The sequence below is a fragment of the Lynx canadensis genome, chromosome B3 (genome assembly GCF_007474595.2).
Source record: "Lynx canadensis isolate LIC74 chromosome B3, mLynCan4.pri.v2, whole genome shotgun sequence".
Classification (NCBI taxonomy): domain Eukaryota; kingdom Metazoa; phylum Chordata; class Mammalia; order Carnivora; family Felidae; genus Lynx; species Lynx canadensis.
In genome coordinates, this window is record NC_044308.2 from 119909056 (window position 1) to 119933136 (window position 24081).

The 24081-nt window shown below is 42.6% G+C and overlaps 2 protein-coding genes across 5 annotated transcripts in view; one reads left to right on the forward strand and one right to left on the reverse strand.

The window, feature by feature from the left end:
* Positions 1-90: 90 nt before the first annotated feature.
* On the forward strand, positions 91-8443 carry ZC2HC1C (zinc finger C2HC-type containing 1C). Of its 3 annotated transcripts, none has more exons than XM_030319595.1 (3): positions 91-2444; positions 7452-7535; positions 7641-8443. In XM_030319595.1, exons 1-3 carry the CDS (start codon positions 1119-1121, stop codon positions 7713-7715), a joined length of 1485 nt encoding a protein of 494 aa, XP_030175455.1. In that variant the 5' UTR covers positions 91-1118; the 3' UTR covers positions 7716-8443. The 3 variants fall into 3 exon arrangements, with proteins under 3 accessions (XP_030175455.1, XP_030175453.1, XP_030175454.1); XM_030319593.1 differs by having other exon boundaries at positions 93-472; positions 1100-2444; positions 7452-8443; XM_030319594.1 differs by having other exon boundaries at positions 93-229; positions 1100-2444; positions 7452-8443.
* Positions 8444-11014: 2571 nt separating this feature from the next.
* The window catches only part of NEK9 (NIMA related kinase 9), a 39750-nt gene continuing 26683 nt past the window's right edge, over positions 11015-24081 (reverse strand). For both annotated transcript variants that reach the window (XM_030319600.1, XM_030319599.1), the window contains 6 exons: positions 23137-23307; positions 22312-22371; positions 18988-19190; positions 17748-17909; positions 16333-16542; positions 11015-14071 (listed from right to left, as the gene is read on the reverse strand). In XM_030319600.1, coding sequence (XP_030175460.1) covers positions 13949-14071; positions 16333-16542; positions 17748-17909; positions 18988-19190; positions 22312-22371; positions 23137-23307 — 929 coding nt within the window. In that variant the 3' untranslated portion in view covers positions 11015-13948. The remainder of the gene's footprint in view (positions 14072-16332; positions 16543-17747; positions 17910-18987; positions 19191-22311; positions 22372-23136; positions 23308-24081) is intronic.

Here is a 24081-nt window from a genome sequence, read left to right on the forward strand (position 1 = left end):
CCCCCGCGGGCGGCTCCCGACCGCATGCGGACTGCGCCTGCGCGCGCTGGCCGGGCTGCGTTCGCGGCTAGAGAAGGGGCGGGGCGCGCACGCGCTCCCGTCTCCAGGCAACGGGAATAACAGAGGCCGCCTGAGAGCGCCTGCGCGGCGGTCGGTTGAGGTGGGGGTCTGGTCTGGAAAACTAAGTCCTGGTGCTTCCCCTGAGCAGGAACGGTCGCCAGTGACTCAGGTACGCGGGAGGGGGGGACAGACATGGGGTCAGCGCCTCGACCCCCCCAAGGGCTCCATGGACAGAAGAGCGAGGGCTTGCTTGTTCTCACAGCGGAATCCCCTGTGGGGGCGCCCCGGCTGACCTCGTAACACAGAGCGTGACTTCGGCATTCCGGATCTAAAAGCTGCAGCGGCCGGGTCAGGTGGCCCCCAGCTCTCAGGTTACAGACCTTCCGCCGTCCGCACCGCCGGGACTTCTTGGGTGAGAGTTTGGCAGTCAGGCACCTGCTGCAGGCCCTGAGCGGCCTCTGTGTTTGGAGTCAAGCACGGTGCCAGCAAGAGCCAAGCCCTGAGAGCTCTCTTGTGCCAGTCACTTACCTCTGGGCCTTAGTTTACTCACCTGTGAAATGATAGGGCTGGATTCAGAGTCCTAAGGTCCCTAAATGCCAGTCATGTAACTGAGCGAAACGTTCAGTTTATGGGTGAAGAACCGAGCCAGCAAGGGGAAGCTGCTTGTGCTGTGTCACAGGCCTAAACCTTGACTTTCAATTCGATAGCTCTTGCCATTAAATCTTTCCGCCCATCCATACTGCGTATGGCAGGAGCATCACTGTGTATGGCAGAGGCTGGTACTGGAATAAAGCTAGGTGGCAGGAACACCCGTGTCACGTTCGTTTTTCTATTCTCAGGACCTAGTTAAGTACCCACAGGAAATAATAAGCATTCACCAAATGCTTATTGGAGGAAAGCTCTGGCATACCCAACACCACTGTTCCCAAGAAGTTCAAGAGAATATGTAGGTAGGACAAATGTGGAAACAGTTTACTTTAGCAGCTGGGGTGAACCTCAGACAAACTCCTTACAGATATCTGGTTTAAATCTCCCCTAGGCTTCAGTCCAGTCCCTGAATGGCTGGTCTCCAGTTGGCGCCACATCTGCCTGTGGGCGTTATGCTCCCATATAATAAAGCGGAAGCTCCAGGGCTCCTCTCAGCTAAGCAAGAGCCCTGTGAAAAAGGTGACTCTTCTCAGCGGTCCTCAATGGGGCACCCAAGGAACAATTTCCAGCAGAAGCTTTTGAGCAACAAAGAGCTGATGCCGGAGAATCTCTACACTCCCTCCAAATGGAACACGTACAGCAAAGCTTGGAGCTACTCCTATCCCCAGTGTGTTGGAATCAGCCAGCAGGATTCCAGAAGCAGTCCCCAGGGCCAAGCAAAGGGTTTGTTTTACTCATCAGATCCTCAGTCCTGGTATCCCAAAGCAGATAACCAGGAATTCATCCCCTTTACAAAGAAGCGAGTTGGGGTGGACCGGGCATACCCACTGAAACCTGTGTTCCACAGGAAGTCTCATAGTACGAGTGAGGCTGCCATTGATGGGGACCAGAATGTCTCTCCAAGACCCCCTGAACCAAGAGGGTTTCCATACAGCAGCGTTGGTTCAAGGAACTGGGAGAATTCATCTGGGGTTTGTGCTGTTGCTGCCACACAGGAGGAGAGGGCTGTGGCATATCCCAACAGGACTGAACGGGTGCAGATCCAAAGACTAGAAGCTGCAGGGGAGAGCTTACGGGAGGAAATCCGAAGAAAAGAGACCCTCCTAAGGGAAAAGCTGAAGAAGACAGAGGAGGAACTCAGAAGGATCCAGAAAGAAAAGGAACAGGCTAAGGAAAATGAAAAAAGAGAGCTACAGAGAATGACACTCCCCAGGAGGAGAGTTAAAGGTAATAGCAACACCACATACAAATCTACCTTCTCCCCAGAACTGGGGGCTGAGGAGGTCTTCAGCAGACACAGGGGAGAGGATGAAACTAGAGGATGGCCTCAAGAAAATTCTAGTCCACTCCAGTTCTCTGATTATGGAATACAGAAGCTCAAAAGGGAAAGACTGGTGGCAAGCAATAACAAAATCCGAGACTTAGTCTCAGGGCCACCAAAAGAGTTCTCTCAGTCTTCAGGAGTGCCAGGCCGTGCTTCACGGGGATCCACCAGCAATTCTAGTCTGTCTAGGGCACCAGACTCCTCAGTTTCCAGCTGTTCTACCGAGGAGCCAGAACTTGGCGAATGTAGCCATTGTGGACGCAAGTTCCTGTTGCTCAGACTGGAGAGACACTCCAACGCCTGCAGCAGGATGCAGAGTTCCAAGAGGAAAGTGTTTGACTCCTCCAAGGCCCGGGCCAAGGGCACAGAACTAGAGCAGTACTTGAACTGGAAGGGATCAGCCTCAGTCCAGGTAACAAGGGCAGGGCCTTATGGATTTGACTTTGAGTGGGGATCATTGTAAAGGGACTGTTATATCAGTTTTCTTTAGAAAAAGTTCATGTGTCATATAGGGAGAGAGTGAGAATGAACATTTATTGATTACAACTGCGTGCCAGGCACTGTGATGGGAGCTTTTCATAAGACCCCCACCACAACCCTTTGGGGGTTTCACTGTCTCTTATCAATTCAAAAATCAAGTCTCAGAGAATTTTACTTACTTGAGATCACAAAAGGCTTTAAATGGCTGAGTCAGCCTATAAATCTGGGTTGGAATGACTTCAAAATCTAGACTTAAAAAATATTATGTCCTATTGATTATAAAAGTAATAAATGTTTACTACAGAAAATGTAAAAGATGGGAAAAATATAAAGAAAAACCATGCAGCTGTTCAACCCCCCCCCCCCGCCCCAAGAGAATTCCTTGCTCTTTGCAATATATGTTCTGCCATCTCCCAAGATTAGGATTTGTTACTAACTCCTATAAGCATATCTACTTTTTCAAGATTAGCTCAATTTTGATATACCTTCTTAGTAAGTATATAAAACACAATTAAGTTTGCACTTTTGGTTAACATTCCAACTGCAGAAAAACTAGGTTGTAAAAAAACCATGAGACGCTTCCGTGGTAAGGTTAGGGGTACCTCACAGGCACATCTGGACAGTCAGATCTGGAGAAGATTGTCTGTCTCGTGGATCAGTCCACTACGCCACCAAGGTTATGCCCCTTGGTTTTCCAATGAGTGTTTGCCAAAGTGTGGCGTGCTGGCAAACGCTTTTTATTTTAGTAGTTTCAGTGTGCGTTAGAAAAATATAACATCATATGAAGCCCGTGGTGTCTAGGAATCATGAACTTAAAAGAAAAATATGAAGTAATCTATAGTAAGGGGAATAAAATGAAAGTGGTAGGCAAATGATCAAAGTTTGGGAAAGCCTAGACCACATGACCTCAAAGCTCCATCCAAGTCTACTTTTCTAAAAAAAATAGGAGAGCATATTCTGTTTTCATTTCTTTTCAACACTCCCTTTGCTGCACTAGCACGTCTTGTCCGTAAGCACTTTACAGTTTCCATGCATATTGCTGGGGCCTTTGAAAACTCAAACTTATGTGGTGGCTGTTAGGAGAAGTCATTTGTAGTTATTTCTTTCAGTACTATTTGGAAGATCACCACAAGAAAGTCCCTTCTGGGTTCAGAGATAATCTGCCTGAGGTCCAGTTTCCAAAATTTTGCTCTTGCAGATAATGATATGATCACCAGTTTTCCTGCTCTTTCCTGTTTTCTTTCTGGTCAACCCAATAACCCACTGGGGTCTTCTCTGTCCCACTATAGCGGTTATTTCTGGCCAGCACCTAAAAGAATCTTGTGTTTCTTAAATTCCTAAATACATTAGGAGTGAAGCAAAAGAATTGAGTTTCTGAGATCAGATCCCCTAGCTTTGTGGAAACTCATTTGGGGCAGTATGTTGCACTGAGGACACCAAAGCAGAAAGGGTCTAGATTGAGATGCGCTCCGCTCCTTGGAATGTCCCAAGTCTTATTCGAAAGCTTTATGCCTTTGGAAGCTGAGTGGTTTGTATCTCCCTCTTACTCGTCTGGTGTACTCATGAGAGTAGGTGATTTTCCTTGTGTCCTTTAATGTTCCCATAACTTCCAGTCTCCAGTCTGGAGACTCCCCAGTCTCTCCACTGGACCTTAAGCATTTGAGCACAAGGCCAACATCTTTGTGCTTTGTGATTGATGAGTGTTAACTGAATAAAATTTCAATATGATGAATTCAGTGTAACTATCATATAGTTGAGGAACTTCTCCCTAATTCAATTCTCTTTAAAGTTCCTGGATTCCATCTCTAACACTCAGATTCTCTTGTCTTCTTGTCTGTTTCATTCAGTAAGACTCTCTCCTGAAGGATCCTTTTCCTTTGATAATATCTCTTCCTGTTATTCATCATTAATGATGTCAGATCACCAAGCGGCTACTTGCCTTCTTTATTCTGAAGAACTAATTTTACATTAATCTAAATCATACTTGAATACATTTTAAAAATCATGTACTGGGGCGCCTGGGTGGCTTGGTCGGTTAAGCGTCCGACTTCAGCTCAGGTCACGATCTCACGGTCCATGAGTTCGAGCCCTGCGTCGGGCTCTGGGCTGATGGCTCAGAGCCTGGAGCCTGCTTCCGATTCTGTGTCTCCCTCTCTCTCTGCCCCTCCCCTGTTCATGCTCTGTCTCTCTCTGTCTCAAAAATAAATAAACGTTAAAAAAAATTAAAAAAAAATAAATAAAAATAAAAGTCATGTACTGAGTGGCGTATAAGGTAGATAAGCAGGATCCTGCTTCACCCCTCCATCCTAACCTGGCCCCCAGCAGCAGCCTTCAGTTCTGAAAGATGACTTCTTCGATATGTATTTCCATATTTCTCAATATGCTTATTTTCTTGATTAACCCATTTTACACATCATCTATTGACTTCCTCTTATGAGTGCTGTGGGTAAAGCTTTCTCTCACATCTCCTCTCTTCTTACTTTTCTCTTTCCCTTCTCCTTCCATTGTAGTGGAATCACAATTTTGCGTTAAACCAGTGATCAGCTTTTCCATTATAATAACCACATAAATGTTGTTCACTCAACAGTGAACAAATTCTGCCTCTGCCCACATGAACCTGGAATTAGTAGTTGACTCATGTTTTCATTTGCTTGGTTTCTTGCATACTGGTCTCTAGTTTTTTCCCCTAAATGATCCATCTGATGTCAGACACCTGTTGATGTTTTTGTAAATGTTCAAACACCTCCTATAATCCATCAATTTGATTTTTTTTTTTTTTTTTTAATTTTGGAAACCTCCCTCCCACCACTCTTTTTCCTCCTGTACCAGTCTGGACTGGTTATTCTCTAGACCTGGTGCAGACCTATTGTTTTAGGATTTCTATTTGTTCCTCTTATGTGTTGGGTCCCATTTCCAGCTTCTTATGTCTTCCTTCTCTTGCCTTACTTTTTGCGTTGCTGAAGCTTTCAAGAAATGTGCTTGGGAGGCATGTTTTTTTGTCTCGGAATGAATGAAAATATCTATATAATAGCATTATATTTGATGGATGACTTGGCCAGGTATAGAAGTCTAGGTAGAAAATGAATTTCTATTCGAACTTCTAAGGCATTTTTTTCCACTAGCTTTTAGCCTCCAATGTTACTTTTGAGAAATCTGATGCTGTTTTGCTTCCGCTGCCCAATATGAAACCTCTTTTGGTGTTTCTCTTTTTCCAAAAGCTTACAGGATTCTCTATTCTGAAATTTTACAATGATTGTGTTGGATACTTGGTAGGCCATTTCAATTTCATGAGCAGTCACCTTAATTCTAGGAATGTTTATTGTTATGATTTCTTTAATAATTTCCTCCTTGTGCTTTTTCTGTTCTTTTTGAAACTCCTATTGGTCAGGTGTTGGATTTCTTGGATTGGCTTTTTAATTTTGTAATCTTATCTACTTTCTATCTTGATCTTTTTTCTCATTTGGAGTAATTTTCATGACAGTATTTTACATTTCTGTTTTTATTTTTAGCTATCACAGTTTTTTTTTAATTTTTTGATTTTTTAAAATTTACATCCAAATTAGTTAGCATATAGTGAAACAATGATTTCTGGAGTAGATTCCTTAATGCCCCTTACCCATTTAGCCCCCCCCCCCCACAACCCGTCCAGTAACCCTCAGTTTATTCTCCATATGTATGAGTCTCTTCTGTTTTGTCTCCCTCCCTGTTTTTATATTATTTTTGTTTCCCTTCCCTTATGTTCATCTGTTTTGTCTCTTAAAGTCCTCATATGAGTGAAGTCATATGATTTTTGTCTTTATCTGACTAATTTCACTTAGCATAATACCCTCCAGTTCCATCCACGTAGTTGCAAATGGCAAGATTTCATTCTTTTTGATTGCCAAGTGATACTCCATTGTATATATATACCACATCTTCTTTATCCATTCATCCATCGATGGACATTTGGGCTCTTTCCATACTTTGGCTATTGTTCATAGTGCCGCTATAAACATGGGGGTGCATGTGTCCCTTCGAAACAGCACACCTGTATCCCCTGGATAAATGCCTAGCAGTGCAATTGCTGGGTCGTAGGGTAGTTCTGTTTTTAGTTTTTTGAGGAACCTCCATACTGTTTTCCAGAGTGGCTGCACCAGCTTGCATTCCCATATCATAGTTTTAATTTATAATAGTTCCTTCTGGTTCTCTGGTTGTAAGTTTTCTTTTACCTGCTTTGTTGCTGTTTCCTGAGGGAGGAGGAACGAGTTCATGTACTTGTTTTTGTTTCTCTCCTGTTAGAGCTTTACTCAAATATCTGGTGATCCTAGGCTGTCCATTCATATTTAAGTGAGGCTTGTTCATATTAGGGTTATCAAATAGTGAACCTTTGCATTGGGGTCACTCAGGGTCAGCATCTAATGGCTTTTTTCTCAACTGCTTGGTGCATCCAGAGAACTCTGGTCTCCTACAAGGGTGCCAATGTGTTTGATATCCTGGGAGCAGAGTGGGGGAAACAGACCGACAGTTCCATAATTTGTCGTGTATACTTGCACTTAATCCCAATTCTCAGTCTCAATATTAACCCTGTTCGCCACTGTGCCTGGGCTTCCTGAGTCCGAAACCTGTCTGGTTCAGTTTCTCCAGAGAATAAAGCCCTGTTCTCCTGTGAAGGTGCTGGAAGTGATGGAAACTTGGTTGTGCAAGATGGCAGAGGGGCCCCGGGATCCAGTTTATTCTTGCCATGCACATTCTCGTGAGCACCGAGCCTCCAAGTACTATCCTCCTTGGCAGGCCCTTAGTTTAAGTGCCTCCACTCTGGCAAGTCAGCTCTGCTGCCCTTTCCTGTTCTCTTTGACCTTATGGGTGAACACCCTTTACATTTCCTTGCTGTCTTTCTGATGACGACTCAGGAGATGAGGTAAACTCCAAGTTGAATGATCAGCCTTCCTCCTACTTACAGGCTGAACCTCCTCGGAAGAGCAACTGGAGACAGAAGCACGAGTCTTTCATCTGTACCCTCCGTCAGGCTCGAGAAGTCCAGCAGGTAATTGCCAAAGGTGGAAACCCCTCAGACTTGCCTCCTATCCTGCCTGCAGAAAATCCAGATTATATTCAGTGTCCTCACTGTAGTCGCCACTTTGCCCCCAAGGTGGCTGAGCGGCACATTCCCAAGTGTAAGACCATCAAGAACCGGCCTCCACCTCCAAGGAAGCATCCCAGTTGAGCGGACAACAGTGGAAGCCTCCTTGATAATTCAGAAGGCTCTGCTTCTCTTCAGCAGTAAATGGGAGTAGAATAATTTGATGGAAAACAGAACTAAAAGTTTTATACCTCCCCCATCTGCCTGCAGAGCTTCAATCAGTGAGGAGAGACCCTTTGCTAAGCAGCAGGAGGCAAAAGGAAGCCTCAGCTTCCCACTAAATTACCAGCTCAGGCTGGAGTGCCTTGTTATTGCCCTAAGAACGGATGGCTGAAGACACTCGAGAGGCGAGCGGGCTACATTAAAGCTCTGTTCTTGCAAGCCCGACTCGTGATGTGTGCTGGTTAAGTGCCTGCATTCGCTCTGCCTTCTTGCCACTGCCTCTGCATGTATGTCTGTGGTTCCAGTTACCTCTTCTCTTGCAGGAAGTTGGTTCATTACATTGAGTTGGGTCAGAGGATCATGATCACCCAGGTGGTATCTTATGAAAGATAATACGATTTTGCCGTAAGGCAAATGGAAATTTATCCTTGACCTCCCTGATGCATGGTCCTGCCAAAAGCTAATACAAGTCAGTAAGGTTAGGGTGCCAGTATATCCTAAATCCTCCTGTGGTTACTGTGTACTAAAGGGAAACTCATCTTTATGTGCTTTACAGGGTAAAGGGGGGGGGGGTGGGGAGCACCCTGTATGTCTCAGTAGTTGTTCTTTTCTAATGGATTTCATGTCAAAAAAAAAAAAAAAAAGAAGAAACTTCAGTTTCAGCCACTGCTAGCATTCTGCTTTGAAATCAGTTTGCTTGTATGGCTTTTTAAAATGAGAACAAAATCTACCATCAAAGCAAGCTGAGACACTCCCGTGGCACACGTCCCTCTCCATTACACCACAGTAAACATCTATCTTAGCAAGTAAACAGTTGAAAAAGATACCAGATCTTTTTAATTTTCCCTGTGCAGAATTGTGCATACTGCAAGTAACCTTCATAATTAGACCTTCAATAAATGGGGTTTGGAGATTAAAATTAAATAATAAAAAGAGGAAGTCCTAGATTGGTCAAATGGGAGAAGTGATAAGGTAATGCCTGTCAGGGGTAGTATCAGTTCAGATAGGATGAAGATTGCACGACAGATCTGAAATAACTGATCTGATTATGGTCCTGAGACCATCACTCAAATTGTTAGTTTCAAATATTAGAGGGGTGCCTCAGTGGCACAGTCAGTTGAGCATCCCACTTCGGCTCAGGTCACGATCTCACGGTTTGCGGGTTCAAGACCCATATCGGGCTCTGTGCTGACAGCTCAGAGCCTGGAGCCTGCTTCGGATCCTCTGTCCGCCTCTCCCTCTAACCCCTTCTCCATTCATACTTCCTCAAAAATAAATAAACTTAAAAGAAAAGAAAAAGAATGGGGTGCCTGGGTGGCTCAGTCGGTTAAGCATCCGACTTCAGCTCGGGTCATGATCTCACGGTCCGTGAGTTCGAGCCCCGCGTCGGGCTCTGTGCTGACAGCTCAGAGCCTGGAGCCTGCTTTGGATTCTCTGTTTCCCTCTCCCTCTGTCCCTCCCCCCCCCCCCCACTCTCTCTCTCTCTCAAAAATAAATAAACATTAAAAAAAATACTGGAAAAAAAAACACCCAACCTGACCTGGGCCGATGTGACTAGGCAGACAATAAAGCCATATTTTACTAAACAATAAATGGCCACTCACTCTTGTTCCATTTCCTCTGCAGCTTCTGCTGATTGGGCTAACAGATCAGACCAACATGAAATATGAACTTAAAATTTTAGCTGTGAAGCTGAAAAAAATTTATATACTTAAAAAACAGTACATATTAAATTGCTTTATGTTCTTCCTAATTGTTGCAAAGAGGGATCACATAATGGAGCTTTAGGTTGGCCGCTTGAAGAACCCTCACACACAGTGGATATTTACACCGATATATACATTCATTCCCCAGGCAGGCCCAGTGAGGTACAAATTGTAAGTTTCACACTTGATGGTAAAAGCAATAGATGGCAAGAATGAGCTGTGGCCAAGGCCGCAAATTGGTAGCTTATGGACTGCTTTGTCCTACAGATGTGTTTTATTTGGCTGGTATGGAACTAAAAGTGGATTGACATTTCAAAATTGGGATATGGAGGGGCACCTGGGTGACTCAGTCGGTTCTGTGTCCAACTACGACTTAGGTCATGATCTCATGGTTTGTGGGTTCAAGCCCCATGTCGGGCTCTGTGCTGACAACTCAGAGCCTACAGCCAGCTTCAGATTCTGTGTCTCCCTCTCTCTGCTCCTCCCCTGCTCGTGCTCTGTCTCTCTCTCTCTCTCTCAAAAATAAATGTTAAAAAAAAAAAAATTAAAAATAAATAAAAATAAAAATTGGGATATGGAGAATCTCTTGAAAAGCCGGAAGTTCTGGAAACACCAGGCCAGCAACCCTGCATAGCACCACTGAATGTCCTTCAGACAGGCTGGCCACTCAGATAACCACAGCCCCTCCTGGCCTGCTTCACTTATTTGCCTTATCTGCCTTATCTGCCTGGCTCAACAGGCACTTGGGTTTGGGATCCCTGAATGATGTTATTAAGTTCACAGATCAGGGTCCTCCGGGGGAACAAACGTATGTGTGAGGAGTGCTGTCTTTAGACACAGGAAGCAGTTATTCATTCTTACATTGCTAGAGAAATAAAATAGTTGATACCTTAGTGTTCCCTCCACTCTCAACATGTTTAGGCCTTGCTTATATTAGGAATATCTATTAGTCTTTTAAATTTAGCTTGATCTGATCTTTGGGAAGAGGTCAGAACCCTTTTTCTATCTAAGTCCATTCCTGGATAGCAGAGAATAATAGTGGATAAATAAATGCTGCTTGTTAATGTCCATGTGTTATACTACTTTATCCAAGAAACTTCAGTACATGCAAATGTTACAAATTTTAAAGTTCGAAAGGTTAATAAACAATGGGGAGAAAATCTCATGGTGAAACTCACTTCATACAAAAGTATACGCAGACGTGCTGAGAGAGTATTTCCTAACAGCAGCGTATTTAATGCAGCCTCGTACCTTGTGGCCAACATTTGCTTTTGGTCATTAACTTCTCGTTCTTCCCAACTACAAAGGAGGTAGTGCAGATGTGATAAAGTGTTTTTCTCTCTAATGTTCCTGATTCTGTGAGGTTCAGTGATCAGCATGTTTATTTCCATAGTTAATCATTGAAGTAATAAATGATTTTTGGCTTTGTGGCAGAAAGGAACATGTTTTGTAGTCCTGACTACAGCCCAGTCTGCCTTGACACTAATGAATAATACTACTTTGGAGGCCCAGGGATACTCATCTGAAAGAATTTATTTATAATACATCCTCGCTCCAGAGCTGTTCTTTCTCTTATGAATGTTTCCAAATATATGGCAAATCAAATGAAATTTGAGTTTAAGGCTGCTTTTGCTTTAAACTTTAATGACATGCTCAGCCAAGAGAAGTGATAACTTGGCTATGCCAGGGAGACCAAATACAGTTCACCCTCTTTGACGGAAAACAGATTTATAAACATAGACACACATTATCACTTGAAAAAGTCCACTGTGACTGAGGGGTAAGTATAAGAAATGATCCTTCCTCTTTCAGTGGCTCATTTTTTCCCTTCCTTCTGCATTTTAAGCACTTGAGAAGTTTGGGGAAAAAAGTTGTAGCAGCAGAAACGATTCTATAAGCAAGAAAAAGAAACTGGAAAAAAGCAAAAGATTATTTGTGCAAATGTCCCTTGTGTTGTTTCTATTACAAGGTCATTTATTTATTTATATAAAGACTCATGGAATCAAAGATTCATAAAGGCCTAGAATCTGGGTGTTTCATCCCCAGTGACTAAGGTCCGTGCGCAGGCATAGCACTGATTGAGAGTTTAAATGTTTATTTAAAACAGAAATGCCAAACCACTCCACCCTCAACCTTTCAAACATCTGGCTAACAATAAGCTAGTTCTTCAGCAACAATGTCAGAGCAGCGGAGTAACTCAGGTTATATTGTAACTCAAAAGCAATACTACTAGAAAACTGAAAACACCTAGCGCTGCAGAAAGAACGGCAGGACAAACTCGAAGAGAATTAGCTATAAAAAAACCATTCAAAGGCATTTCTGCTGCCTAACCTTTCACTTTTTATCTAATGCATGGCTGCCACCTTTGAACTGGTTTCTACTTGCATAGCTATTTGGTGGGAAAAATCATACGGCTGTCCCAGGCACAATTTGGGAAAGTGCAAATTGTCTCTAAGGCACAGAACTCAGATTCTCAGCCAGATTACCAGCAAACTAGACTTCCCAAGGGAACATGCTAGAGAAAATGACCAGTGTTCCCCTGCTAGAGAATGGCTCCCCTCTGGAACAAGAGCAGGGCTCTCCCCCTCCCTCCGATGCTTACTTTCATCCCTGTCTCAGCAATGTGCCCCTGTTCCTCCGTTCCACAGCAGAAGCAATACTCAGGATTAACACCCAAACTGAGCCTGCCTCTCAGGCCTGCTGAGACGGTGAGTCTGAGGGATACAGGAACGTGAAAGGCCAGTCAGCCCTTAAAAAAATCAAAGGTGCATTTACATGATGAACCAAAACCCATTGTTAGGGTTTACAGCAAACCCCCAAGTCCCCAGAACTTGTAACTTTAATCTGGGGTTGGCCCCTTCCCTTATTTTAAGAAAAGGCTTTAGTGATTACGTTAGTACCATTGTACTAGGCTTCCCAGAATTGAGAAAACAATGGGAACATCAAACCAAAGAAGATCCCATTGAACAGAGTTGCCCATCCCCAGCCATGGGGTCTTCCCCAAGCATGAGCCTTTACGCCACCAGTTTTAGGGAAATAGCAAAATTTCCATTGCACAGGTCCTTCCAAAATATTATAGAGATATCAAACATTCATTTTTGGGGTTTGGGGAAAATGAAACACAAATTAATTTAGCTGTTTCTAGGAAGGCAGGATGTGAGACTCATCAAGGCAGCCCCTATGACCCCAAACGCTAACGGAACATTGCATAAGGCTAGGTGGAAACCCAAAGCTCATATCCTTAAGTAAAACCATCAAAAGCTTTGAGGACACTTTCTCTCTTTGGGAAAGCTGGTTCGTTCCTGTCCATAAGGACATAATGACTACGGGATTAGAACGGAGCTCTCAGCCAAATTCCTTTCACTTGGCGGCTTCTGCCTGTTTTGTTAGGCTTCAGGGACTACCAGGTTTTGGTGCTGGCTTTGGGCCACTCAAGTAGGAAAGATGATACAGATTCACTGATATGGCTTCATAAAACACCAAAAGGGGAAAATACTGACTAGACATACAGAAAGGGAGTGGTTGGGGCTGCTGAAGTCCAGGTTAGAACCCTAAGAGCCACGAAGGCAGAGGCACTCTAGACCTTCTTAAAGATACCAAGTAGAGGCAGCTACAGGAGGCCCTCTCTCCCTCATTGTTTCTCTTAAGGCTGTTCTATTGCCCCACTGACTCATTCTCGATGAAGCACCTCACTTTTTAGAGGCATCTTCCAAAGTTAGGAAATCCTACCTGCATCGGTCACAGGACTGAAACTCCAGCTGTGTGATGAGGAGAGGACCTAGCCTTCTTTCTTGACTCCTCACTGAAGAAATTTCAATCGACCCTCAGAGGAAAAGCAATCTAAGCCCGCTTTTCCTCTTAAAGCATTTAGCTGCGCAAAGTAACTGAACTTTCTGAAAACAAGCCCTAGATTGACTCCACCAGACATATTTTCCCAGACTCAGGGCTCCTGAGAGGGTTTCACCACTTCGCCGCTCTCCAGACGACCCTGGATGGGCCCCACCTGGTTCCAGCCCACTCAAGTTTTACACTTTTCCCTCCTCCACCCAGAGGTGCAATGCCTGGTGTTGAATTCCCAAGGCAGCTTCCAAGTAATGGTGAAATGATAAATGGGATATAAGCTGCTACCAGCAAAATTAAGGTGAGCATTGTGTCTCCTCTTCAAAGGTGGGATCACCAGATGAGGTACAGAGCTGCTGTTGCTATGGCAGTCACTGAGGACAAAGCCAGGGCCATGGGGCCCTTCCATTCTCCAAACAAAACCACTCCTAGATCCTATCTAAGAGGCAATGCCACTCTCCAAGTGTACACGGAAAGTGCTTTGGAGCCTCCGCCTTGCACTCCTTGTCTGCAAGTGAACAAAGCCAGGAAAGCGCTCTCTGCATTCAGTAAGTGTGCTGTGAAGTTCTTTGGATCCCAGTTTCCTGGAGGCCATACGGGCTCAGGAGACTAGAGGCTGGGTCGACAGGAGTCTGTTCCCAGGAGGCACCAGGAATCTGAATCTAAGTCAGGCTTTGGATCCATTTCCATCTCTTCCTTTGCTGTCTGAGTTCCTTTGGAATGCATCCCCTCCTGTCCAAACAAAACACAATTCCACATTAACAATACTGCCACCAGTCACCGCAGTCCAGGACTAGGTTTTCAATGTTGACTTCTAAGGATCTGTGGCCACAGTTTTGTGAGAAGCTCGTAATACTACCCTTAGATAATACCTTAATGATGCTACCTTAAATAAAGCCAACACCTTTACACTTGCTGCAGGCAGGGTGACCAACTGTTTGCCCAGGACTGTAGGATTTTCTGGAATGCAGAACTCTAAGTTTTAAAACTGAGACAACCAGGGGCGCCTGGGTGGCGCAGTCGGTTGAGCGTCCGACTTCAGCCAGGTCACGATCTCGCGGTCCGTGAGTTCGAGCCCCGCGTCGGGCTCTGGGCTGATGGCTCAGAGCCTGGAGCCTGTTTCCGATTCTGTGTCTCCCTCTCTCTCTGCCCCTCCCCCGTTCATGCTCTGTCTCTCTCTGTCCCAAAAATAAATAAACGTTGAAAAAAAAAAAAAATTTTAAAACTGAGACAACCATGAGGTGCCTGGGTAGCTCAGTTGGTTAAATGTCTGACTTCAGCTCAGGTCATGATCTTGTGGTTTGTGGGTTTGAGCCCCATACCCGGCTTGCTGCTGTCAGCATGGAGCCCGCTTTGGATCCTCTGTCTCCCTGTCTCTGCCCCTCCACCACGCATGCATGCACGTGTATGCTCTCTCTCTTTCAAAAATAAATAAACATTAACAATAAATAAAAGTGAGACAGCCCTAAGCCAAACAATCCTCCTGCCTGCCACGGCTGCCAATCACCCCATGCCTGCCTCGAGTATATTACTTCCCAAAGTCCTTTCATAGACAAGATTTCATTTAATCCTCAAAACAACCATAACAAAGTACATGGTATTATTTGCCCTTTTTAGGTGAGAAACCAAGACTCACAGAAACAAATTTGTCCAGACACACAAAACTGACAAATGGCAAAGCCAAGGGTTGAACCCTATTTCCCAGTCCTGGTTCACTCTCAATAGAACTAATGGCTAAAAGAGCTATGGCTCTTGATAAACAATGCAAACAGCATTGAAATTATTTTTATCAAAAATGTTTAATATGAACCTAATTAAGTCTTAAGTCTAACTTCTAGTTTATAGAAATGACAGGGTGACAAAAGAACAAGTTAAATAATGTTCTAAGAAGAAAACACAAATCCAGAATGTAGCTCATTTTGTTAAAGAGCCGACCCTGTTTCTTCAACAAATTGATGCCATGAAAATTTAAAAAAGAAAAGTTCATATATTGAAAAAAAAAATCATATATTGAAAAAAAAAGGAAACCAATCTGACAATAAACTTCATATATTGAAAAAAAAAAGTGATGATAGTAGAAAGAAGTATTCTAGACAAAAAAAAAATAAGAGATATAACAATGTGATAATGTAATGTAGGGCCCTTGACTGGATTCTGGACTCATAAAAAAAAAAAAGTTATAGAGAACATTTTTGTGGGAAAACTGGGAAAATTCGACTATCAATTGGGTACTGGATGAAAATTGAGAATATCAGTGTTGAGTGTGATAGTAGTTTGGTGGTTAGCTGGGAGAATGAATGTGTTTATTTTTGGATTTGTGTAAGAAAGTATTTAGAGGGGCTATGTTATGACTTTTATAATCTATTTGAAAATGGTTTAGCAAAATAAAAAATATATACACACACATATACCCACATATATTTTAAATACACACAGATATATACCCCCACATATTTTAAATGCACACACACACACATACTTTTGAAACATGTTAACAATTGTTCAATCTAGATGGTGGATTATGAGTATCCGCTGAACTATAGGTTTATAAAGTTTTTCATAGTAACAAGTAAAAGAGGGGTGCCTGGGTGGCTCCGTCAATTAAACACCCAACTCTTGATTTCAGCTCATGATCTCATGGTTCGTGGGACTGAGCCCCAAGTCGGGCTTTGTGCTGTCAGCACGGAGCCTTCTTGGGATTCTGTCCTCTCTCTGTCCCTCTCCCACTCACACGCGCACTCTCTCAAAATAAATAAATAAGCATTAAAAAAATAATAAAAGAAAAATATACAATAACAAAAAACAAAGTGATGAAAATGATCTAACCGAGGTGCCTGAAAAAGGCCCAGGGCTGCTGAAATTAATTACATAAGTTACATCATCAAAAGATAAGTCTCTGCAAAGGAAAAGGTCTATTTCAATTCTTGGGTGTTTTGTTTCTGTGACTCTTCAAAACAGAGTTAGAAATTGAATTATTCCTTTAATGCTCTCACCTGCTGCCCTCCTTCTAATTTCTTGTTCAGCTTCTGTAGTTGGGTAAAAATCTGGAGGTTTTCTTGCTGTAGCTTCTGTTGTTCAGCCAGACACTTTAACACCAGCCCGTGCAATCTCTCAACCTCTCCCTGCAGAGTGCTGCAGGCACAGGTAGGAGTTAATGGCGTTCCCTTCCCAGCACAGGTCTCTGCAGGACTCAGCCGAGGTGGCTAAGGAGAGAAGAAAGAGGTCACAGGTGCTTCTGCGTGCTTATCCCAACTCCCCAATCCAACCTTCCTCGAAATACTATTGGACCTTACTTTAAAAGTAACAAGATAAACCACACACACACACAAATGTGTGAGAAATGCAAGAGAAACAGAAAGCTGCTGGGATTACAATAGCACCTGGCTCTACATAACAGCAAGAGAACTCTCAGTGCCTCAGTCTCCATTATGCTAAGGTAAAAAGAACAATCACCTGTTTTGGAGAACTTGGCAATTAAATTTAAAGTGCATGGCTATCATCCCATTTAAAATGCTGAAGTGGGGGATATGGTTTGGAACAAGTCTTTCTGATCACAGTGAGAACACTGTGACCCAACAGGTCAATATTCATGAAATGTAGTGGATCACACTTTAGAAGAGATTTAAAAGGTGTTCAGTAAATAGGACTGCCAAAATAATTCAAGAAAGTTAATTGATAGAGGAATTTAAATGTTCACCTTAAAGTTTCAAAGGTTTTATTACACCTTTTCTAGTCTGGATTTCTCTCCTTTCTTCCACTGTACTTCGTTTATAGGAAGGGTCAGCAAATGATAGCCAAATCCGGCCTATTGCCTGTTTTTGTAAATGAAGTCTTATTGGAACACAGTCATGCGCATTCATTATGTATTATCTACAGCTGCTTTTATGCTACAGCGTTGACTAGTTGCAAAAGGGACTGCATGGTCCATAAGCCTAAAATAGTTACTACGTGGCCCTTTATAGAAAAAGCTTGGTGACCCCTGGTTTACATTTGAGGTACTTACCACAATTTGATTTCTACCAAGGTTAGGCACACGTGTGTGGCTCCCTCACGAGATTACAAGCATTATTTCTTACTCATATTTAGAGCCCCCAACCTACACTAGCAGTGTCAAGAAAAAGTGGATTTGAATTTTGGAACTTTAATTTTGGTACTTCTGAGGCAAAGAGAAAAGAAAGTCCTCTGGTGTGGAGAACTGTTAGTGCATCAGGAATGTGAAAGGGTCAATGCTTCTCCAAGGCAACTCAGGTAAGCCTAGGGCAGATGCTTTAAGCACTGCCGAGTAGACAGTATAATGAGTTGATTCAGGGCAGTGGGAGACTGAGGAAGCTAGAGGAGACAGGTCAGGAGAAGTGGAGAGAGCTCTCTGGTTACCTAGTTGTGACTCAAAGGCAAAAAGTTCAGTTACCCAGGCTCCTACTGGGGGCTTGTGTTCCGAAGGAGCTTCAGAAGCCACTTTGAGTCCTTGCAGCTCTTCATAGGGCAGGGTGTCTTTCTCAGACTCTGAAAAAGCTGTACTTAGGGGAGATGGGCTGTCAGGCATGGGGATGAATTCTGCATTTTCCAGCTCCTATGTATAAGACAAAGAATCTCATCAGTTCTGTTTGAGCCATCTATTTTCTTTCTCCCAAATTCCCATCTTGCTATAGCTTTCACTCTGCTGTGACATCAGCACCCCCTAGTGGGGCATGACAGTTGTGAGTACAACTCAGCTCACCGGGCCTGTCAATAGGACATCCCTTCCTCAGAGGAGTAACAGTGATTTGAATTCAAACTCAAATTCAAGAACATGGTTTGGAGTGTGTGGCACATCTCCTTGACACACTTATTCTACACAGTCTGTTCGAGCTGGGAAGCTTGAAGGTGATGGCAGTGAGGCCAATGCCCAGGCTGAAACGTTAGGTACAACAGTGTACTGCCTCTTGCATTCATACTCCTAACTGACTATCAAGTTTCGTCATCTTACACGGGAAACTAAATCTCTAGATTTTTTTTTTTTTACGTAAAAATATAAATTTCACAAACTACAATGTAGTTTGACAAAATACAGAAAATGACAAAATCCAGATGGGCAAAAAGACCAGCAATTCCATCACTCATAAATAAGCACTGTTAAAATGAGCAATACTGTGTTCAGTCTTCATAGCAGATACTCCTCTATGCATTACATATTTTCTAAGAGAACGGGATCCTGCTGCACAGGTATTCCATCTTTTTCTGCCCAGCCACATGTTGTAGCCAACTTTCCATCTAAATACACTCCAACATTTTTACTATCCGCACTTCAACATTCATAACCTCTCTATTGTACAACATTCCAACTGCCCCAATAGTCCACTTCTACAAACCACAGTACAAAATCTCTAAGCTTAATCTGCACGCATGCATTACAAAGACTGCTTCAAGGAAGGTTTTATTAATTTAAATTCATTTAATACCGGTATGAGAACATTTTGTATCTCTTCTTGTCAGGAAGAAAAAAGAATTAGAGGTTTGGTAGTTTCGTTCCAGGTGGAAGTCAGAAACCTCGATGCCTACTGCAAAACGCTTGAACAGGGCATGGGACACAGAGAGATTCTGACGGCTCCTTTCTAGTTCCTGTAAAGGGTCTGCTATTTTATCGAAGATACCTCTGCCAAAGGAATTACCTTTCGAAGCCAGCCAGGGCAGGAGCTGCTGGCCCCACTAATGATCCCCATGGCCTCCGTGGGACTGACTAAACCTTCCATTCCTCGGTCTGCTTCCATTGTTCCTCGGAAGCCTCCGCTTGGATCAGGAGTTTCAGATTCCCGCTGACTGTCCTCCTCTTCTCCCCCACCGCCGCCGCCTCCTGGGCTAGCACTCTGAACCACTGACAGATACACAGCACAGAAAGAGAGAGCCTTGCTAGGCAGCAAGAAAGATTTACGATCTCACAGTCCCCCTGACCCCTGGAGAGCTTCCTAGAGTCGCATGAAGTAGTAGCAACAGTGTCAAGATATTTGGGACTAAATTTGTAGTTTTTATACAAGATATTGAATATCAGCATCTTTATAATGATAATTGACTTCTACATCCCAAACTTACTCATTTCTATGTCCATAGCAGATTATCAATGTTCTAAAGCACTACTGAACAGCCGCCCCAACCACAGCTCATTGAATCTACCACCCGTGCTTTAATAGATACACCCAGACTCTAGCATTCTCCACCAAGGCTTGTCAAGGTTTCGTATAAATACAAAGCACTTTCACATTTGAGCCAAACAACTCTTAAAATGGCCAGATAAACTCACCACTAACTTCCTTTCTGGAGAAGTCTTCAACCATTAAATTCATTAAATTCTTTTGATAACAATTTGTAAGAATTTTTAAAATATGATGGCTGGTTCTTTCATATGTAGCACATTCCAAGTTATCTTAATGAAGACTAGCTGACGTGTAGTCAAAAAATGGAATGAAATTTTAATATGGGCCAAAAAGATGTATTTGCTAAAGCTAAAAAAGTAAGTGCATGGTATATTCCAAAGTTAAACGTAAAGGACTGTTCGCGATCACCAGCTATAGTGGCTTGCAAGACTGTGTCACACTGTGATCCTACCGAAGCAGCAGACCTGGAGATGCCAACAAAAGCTCCGAAGCTTGTTTTAAATGGCTTTTGAAAATAATGTTACATTTGAAATATACAAAAGACTATTTTAACACACGTGTAAGTTTTGACGCCTAACAAAACAAAAACGTGAATCTACCACTTGAAGAACTAGAACTGTACTTTCCAATACGGTAGTCACTAGCCATATATGGCTATTTAAATTTAAATAAAAAGTTCAGTTCCTCAGTCACGGTAGCCACTTTTCAAGTGCTGGACAGCATACATATAGAACATTTCCACTGTTGCAGAACGATTTATGGGACAGTGCTGACCTAAAACATTACCTGTATCATATCTGTCTTGTGAATTCCTTCTCTTTCTCTGGCCTCCTACCTACATGTAACTACTGATTAATTCTGTATTTGTCATTTCTTTATATAGTTTTTAAAGTTTATTTTGAGAGAGAGCGAGCGCCCGTACGTGTGAACAAGGGAGGGGCAGAGACAGAGAGAGAGAATCCTAAATAGGCTCTGCATGGTCAGCACAGAGCCCAACGTGGGGCTCGATCCTACAATCTTGAAGTCATGACCTGAGCCCAAATCAGGAGTCGGACACTCCATTGGAAACACCTTCATAGAGTGTTATGTGTGGTTTCCTTTATTCACGGAGCTATGTGTTAGATCTGTGGGAAAGAACTACAAGACATTTATCTGCTAAAACACTGAAAGACCCTAACGGTCAAATTTTTAAAATCTTATGTATTGGAATATCCCAAGAATCTGTACAGTTCTAGGCTGTGCTAGTTTAGGGGTGAATGGGACTTGAACTCATTCACGTTTAGAGGGTGTTTGAAATTGAGAACCAGGTAGACCCATCTATTCTGACCCTAAACATGACCCAAAGTAAAAAAACTGGATCCCAAAGATTACAGGTGGGGAATTCTTGAAGCATATCCATATTCAAGTGGAGATTAAAGAAGCCCAACGGAAAGAACTCTGTACTAACAGTGCCAACTGTGGACTGAACAAAAGCTCTTTTTAAAAGGGCTATTTTGAAGATTGTGATTCTGACCCAGAGGGAACCACAGTGACTGGGAGAGGAAGGAATCACATGTTAAAATTCTTAAATAAAAATGTATTGACTTAAAAAAAAAAAAAAAGAGTCTAGATACTGAACCGACTGAGCCATCCAGGCACTTCTATCATTTCTTCTTAAAAAAAAAAAAAAAATCAATCACATACTTATATATCCTTAAGCAATATATAAATCTGGCTTGTTTTTCAACTTGATAAAAAGGCACATAGTCTGCTGCAACTTCCTTTTTACATTTCACATTATAGACCTATTTGTAGATGTTCATTTCTACTTTCGTACGGTATTCCACTGGGTGGTTAGAACCCATCCAACCAACAAGTATTTATTGAGCATTCACCATTTGCCGGGCACTCTTCTAGGTAATGTGGATAAAACTAATGAATAAAAAACCCCCCAAATCCCTGCCCTTATGGAGTTTACATTTTCCAGCTAACTGATATGTGCTTTTAATCTTATTTTTTCCATTAAATACTGTTCCAGCAAAACAACACTGTAAAAGAACAGCTGTGATTAGCAAAAAGATATTTTATCATTTGTGACAGATATTAATATGCACAAATAAATGCTGAGCAATAGATTACTAAAAGAAACTAATAAAAGGTATGGTGTGTGTGTGTGTGTGTGTGTGTGTAAACTAGAGTTCAACAAGTCTAGATCAGACTTTCAACTTTCTTTTTCTTGGATTAATTTGCTTTTATTCTGGGTCTTTATCTGTTTTGATTCTACAAACTATCAGAATCCAAGTTCCGAGACATCAAAGAGTACAGGTACTTTAGAGCAAGTGGAAAACCAAAAAGGAACACAGATTTAATTTCCTGGCATAGTCCTAAATAACACAGAACCATGCAAAAAGCAGCCAGAGGAAAGCTATCAGAGAGCTTTGGGCTGATTCTCCTAACTGCTTTGAAAGTTTAGCCAACTTTTAATTCTGAGGGCCTGTTTGGAAGAACTATTTCTATAGACGGGAATAACCCTGGGAATACGGTGGAAGCAAAGAGTAGATAGAACCATAGCCCCTAGCATGGTAAGGAAAGAAACAATACATAAGCCACATTACAATGTTGGGCAAGCCACTTAATTACTTCCATATGCTTGGTTGGCAAAGACGTACTCTCCCTCTGACCACAATGTATATAAGTCATAACTTATTGTGCAATACACCCAAAGATCCTCCCTCTTGATCACCGTATTCCTCATTTCCCAAAGATATTCCTATTTCCTTTTTTGGAGACTGCATGGAATCTAACCCAAAGACCCACAGCTCAGAAAAACCACTGGTACCTGGTACCTGAGACACTGCTACTTACCAGTTCCAATGGATAAGCCACTGCTATTGGAACGGATGGTCTTAGAATTCAATACTTTCTCTGAGGAAAAATATTCAGTAGTTAAGCATCAGAAACAGCTATAGGCAGGAAAAGTGAGAAGACTAGACTAGGGAAATAATATTCGAGATAACAGCTATCTATCACTCCAGATAACTTTATAAATACTTACTGTTCTACATATTAAAGCACCACTAGCTACCCTAATTATATCCACTATGTAAAGTAGCAATTCTTCTTAACTGCTCTTTGGAATTACCTGAGAAGCTTTAAATAGTAGCAACCTAGGTCCCACCCCAGAGATTCTGATTCAATTGGTCAGGACAATGGGATTTCCAAAAGCTCCTTGGGGGATTCTAATGTGCAGCCAAGGCTGTGAACCACTGATCTAATAGAATGGACTTGGAAACCCTCATACAGGCTTTTATAATTTACCTCCTAACAGAGTAATCCTTATGCAGAAAACAATTGATTTAGTTTCCTTTTAAAGGTGTACTGAATGTTTCTCTCAAAAGCATGAACACAGGCAACAAATTAATTAGTGGACAACTAGAGATAACGATTCTATGGCAGAGGAAGAGCCCAAAGTTATCATGTTAAAAAAGTCAGAAGGTTGCAAATGACAAATGTCAGGAAATAACAGCGTTCTGTCCCCATCACAAGGCATGGCGTCACTGTTATAAGACTTAAAGGAACAGCCTCTTTTCTTAGAAACACTTCTGTTTCTAAGAATGTGCCCATCAGTACCTTCAGTGTGGGTCTACCCTCTGTCAAATCCATCCCAACCCACACATATGAGACACTTACCAACAATGAGAATGGTGTGCCAGCCACGGCAAGATAGGTCTGGGACGTGATGCAGAGATCCAAAAATAGGCCGAGGCCATGAGGTGCAGATGTCAGAGCCATGTGGTCTCTCTGTGGGGGTCATTGCCAGGCGACCATTACCACCATTGCCCCAGGCAAAAATGTGATTATCTAGGGAAAAAAATTAAACAGCAGATAGTTTTGTTTTTTTTTCATTTTTTTTTTCAACATTTATTTTTTGGGGGGACAGAGAGAGACAGAGCATGAACGGGGGAGGGGCAGAGAGAGAGGGAGACACAGAATTGGAATAAACAGCAGATAGTTTAACAGAAAAGTGACTTCCCTACTCTTTGGGTTCCCCATCTTTATGCCCGAGAGTTAGAAAGATTTCCCACTATGAACAAAACAAGGGAAAGCTGTTTATTCCCCTAAACAATTCCTGATGCCAACCTGGAAAAAAATGACGTGTCTATGTATTGCCTGCCATCCATCTATCCACCCATCCATCCACCCATCCATCCACTCATTCAACAACCTTTTTTGGTCATTCAACTGTTTTTGGGCATTGATTTCAAGACATGCACTGCTGGAGGTGTGGGAATACAGCAGTGAATAAAACAAACTCAACTACCCTTTTGGAACTGACATTCTAGTCAGAGGAGACTGATCAGTCAATAAGTATCAAATACTTCTGGTAGTCATAAGTGTTATGAAAGAAGATACATGGTAAAGAAAAGTAGAAATAAAGACTAATAATGGGGTAGCATTATTTCAGATAGGGTAGTCAGAGAAGTACTTGTCCACACTTCAGCAGAGACCTGATTGAAGTGAGAGAAGGCTATGTGGATATGTAGGGGAAGAGCTTCCCTGGCAGAGAAAACAGCAAGTGCAAAGGTCCTATGTGAATAACAGGAGCATCATGAACAAAGAGTAAGAAGGCCCCTG

Bases quoted from the DNA above. Each gene is read 5' to 3' on its own strand.
- ZC2HC1C (XM_030319593.1), top strand. From the start codon at position 1,119: ATGGCTGGTCTCCAGTTGGCGCCACATCTGCCTGTGGGCGTTATGCTC. The intron at 2,445-7,451 runs GTAACAAGGGCA...TCCTACTTACAG, and splicing joins AGGGATCAGCCTCAGTCCAG to GCTGAACCTCCTCGGAAGAG.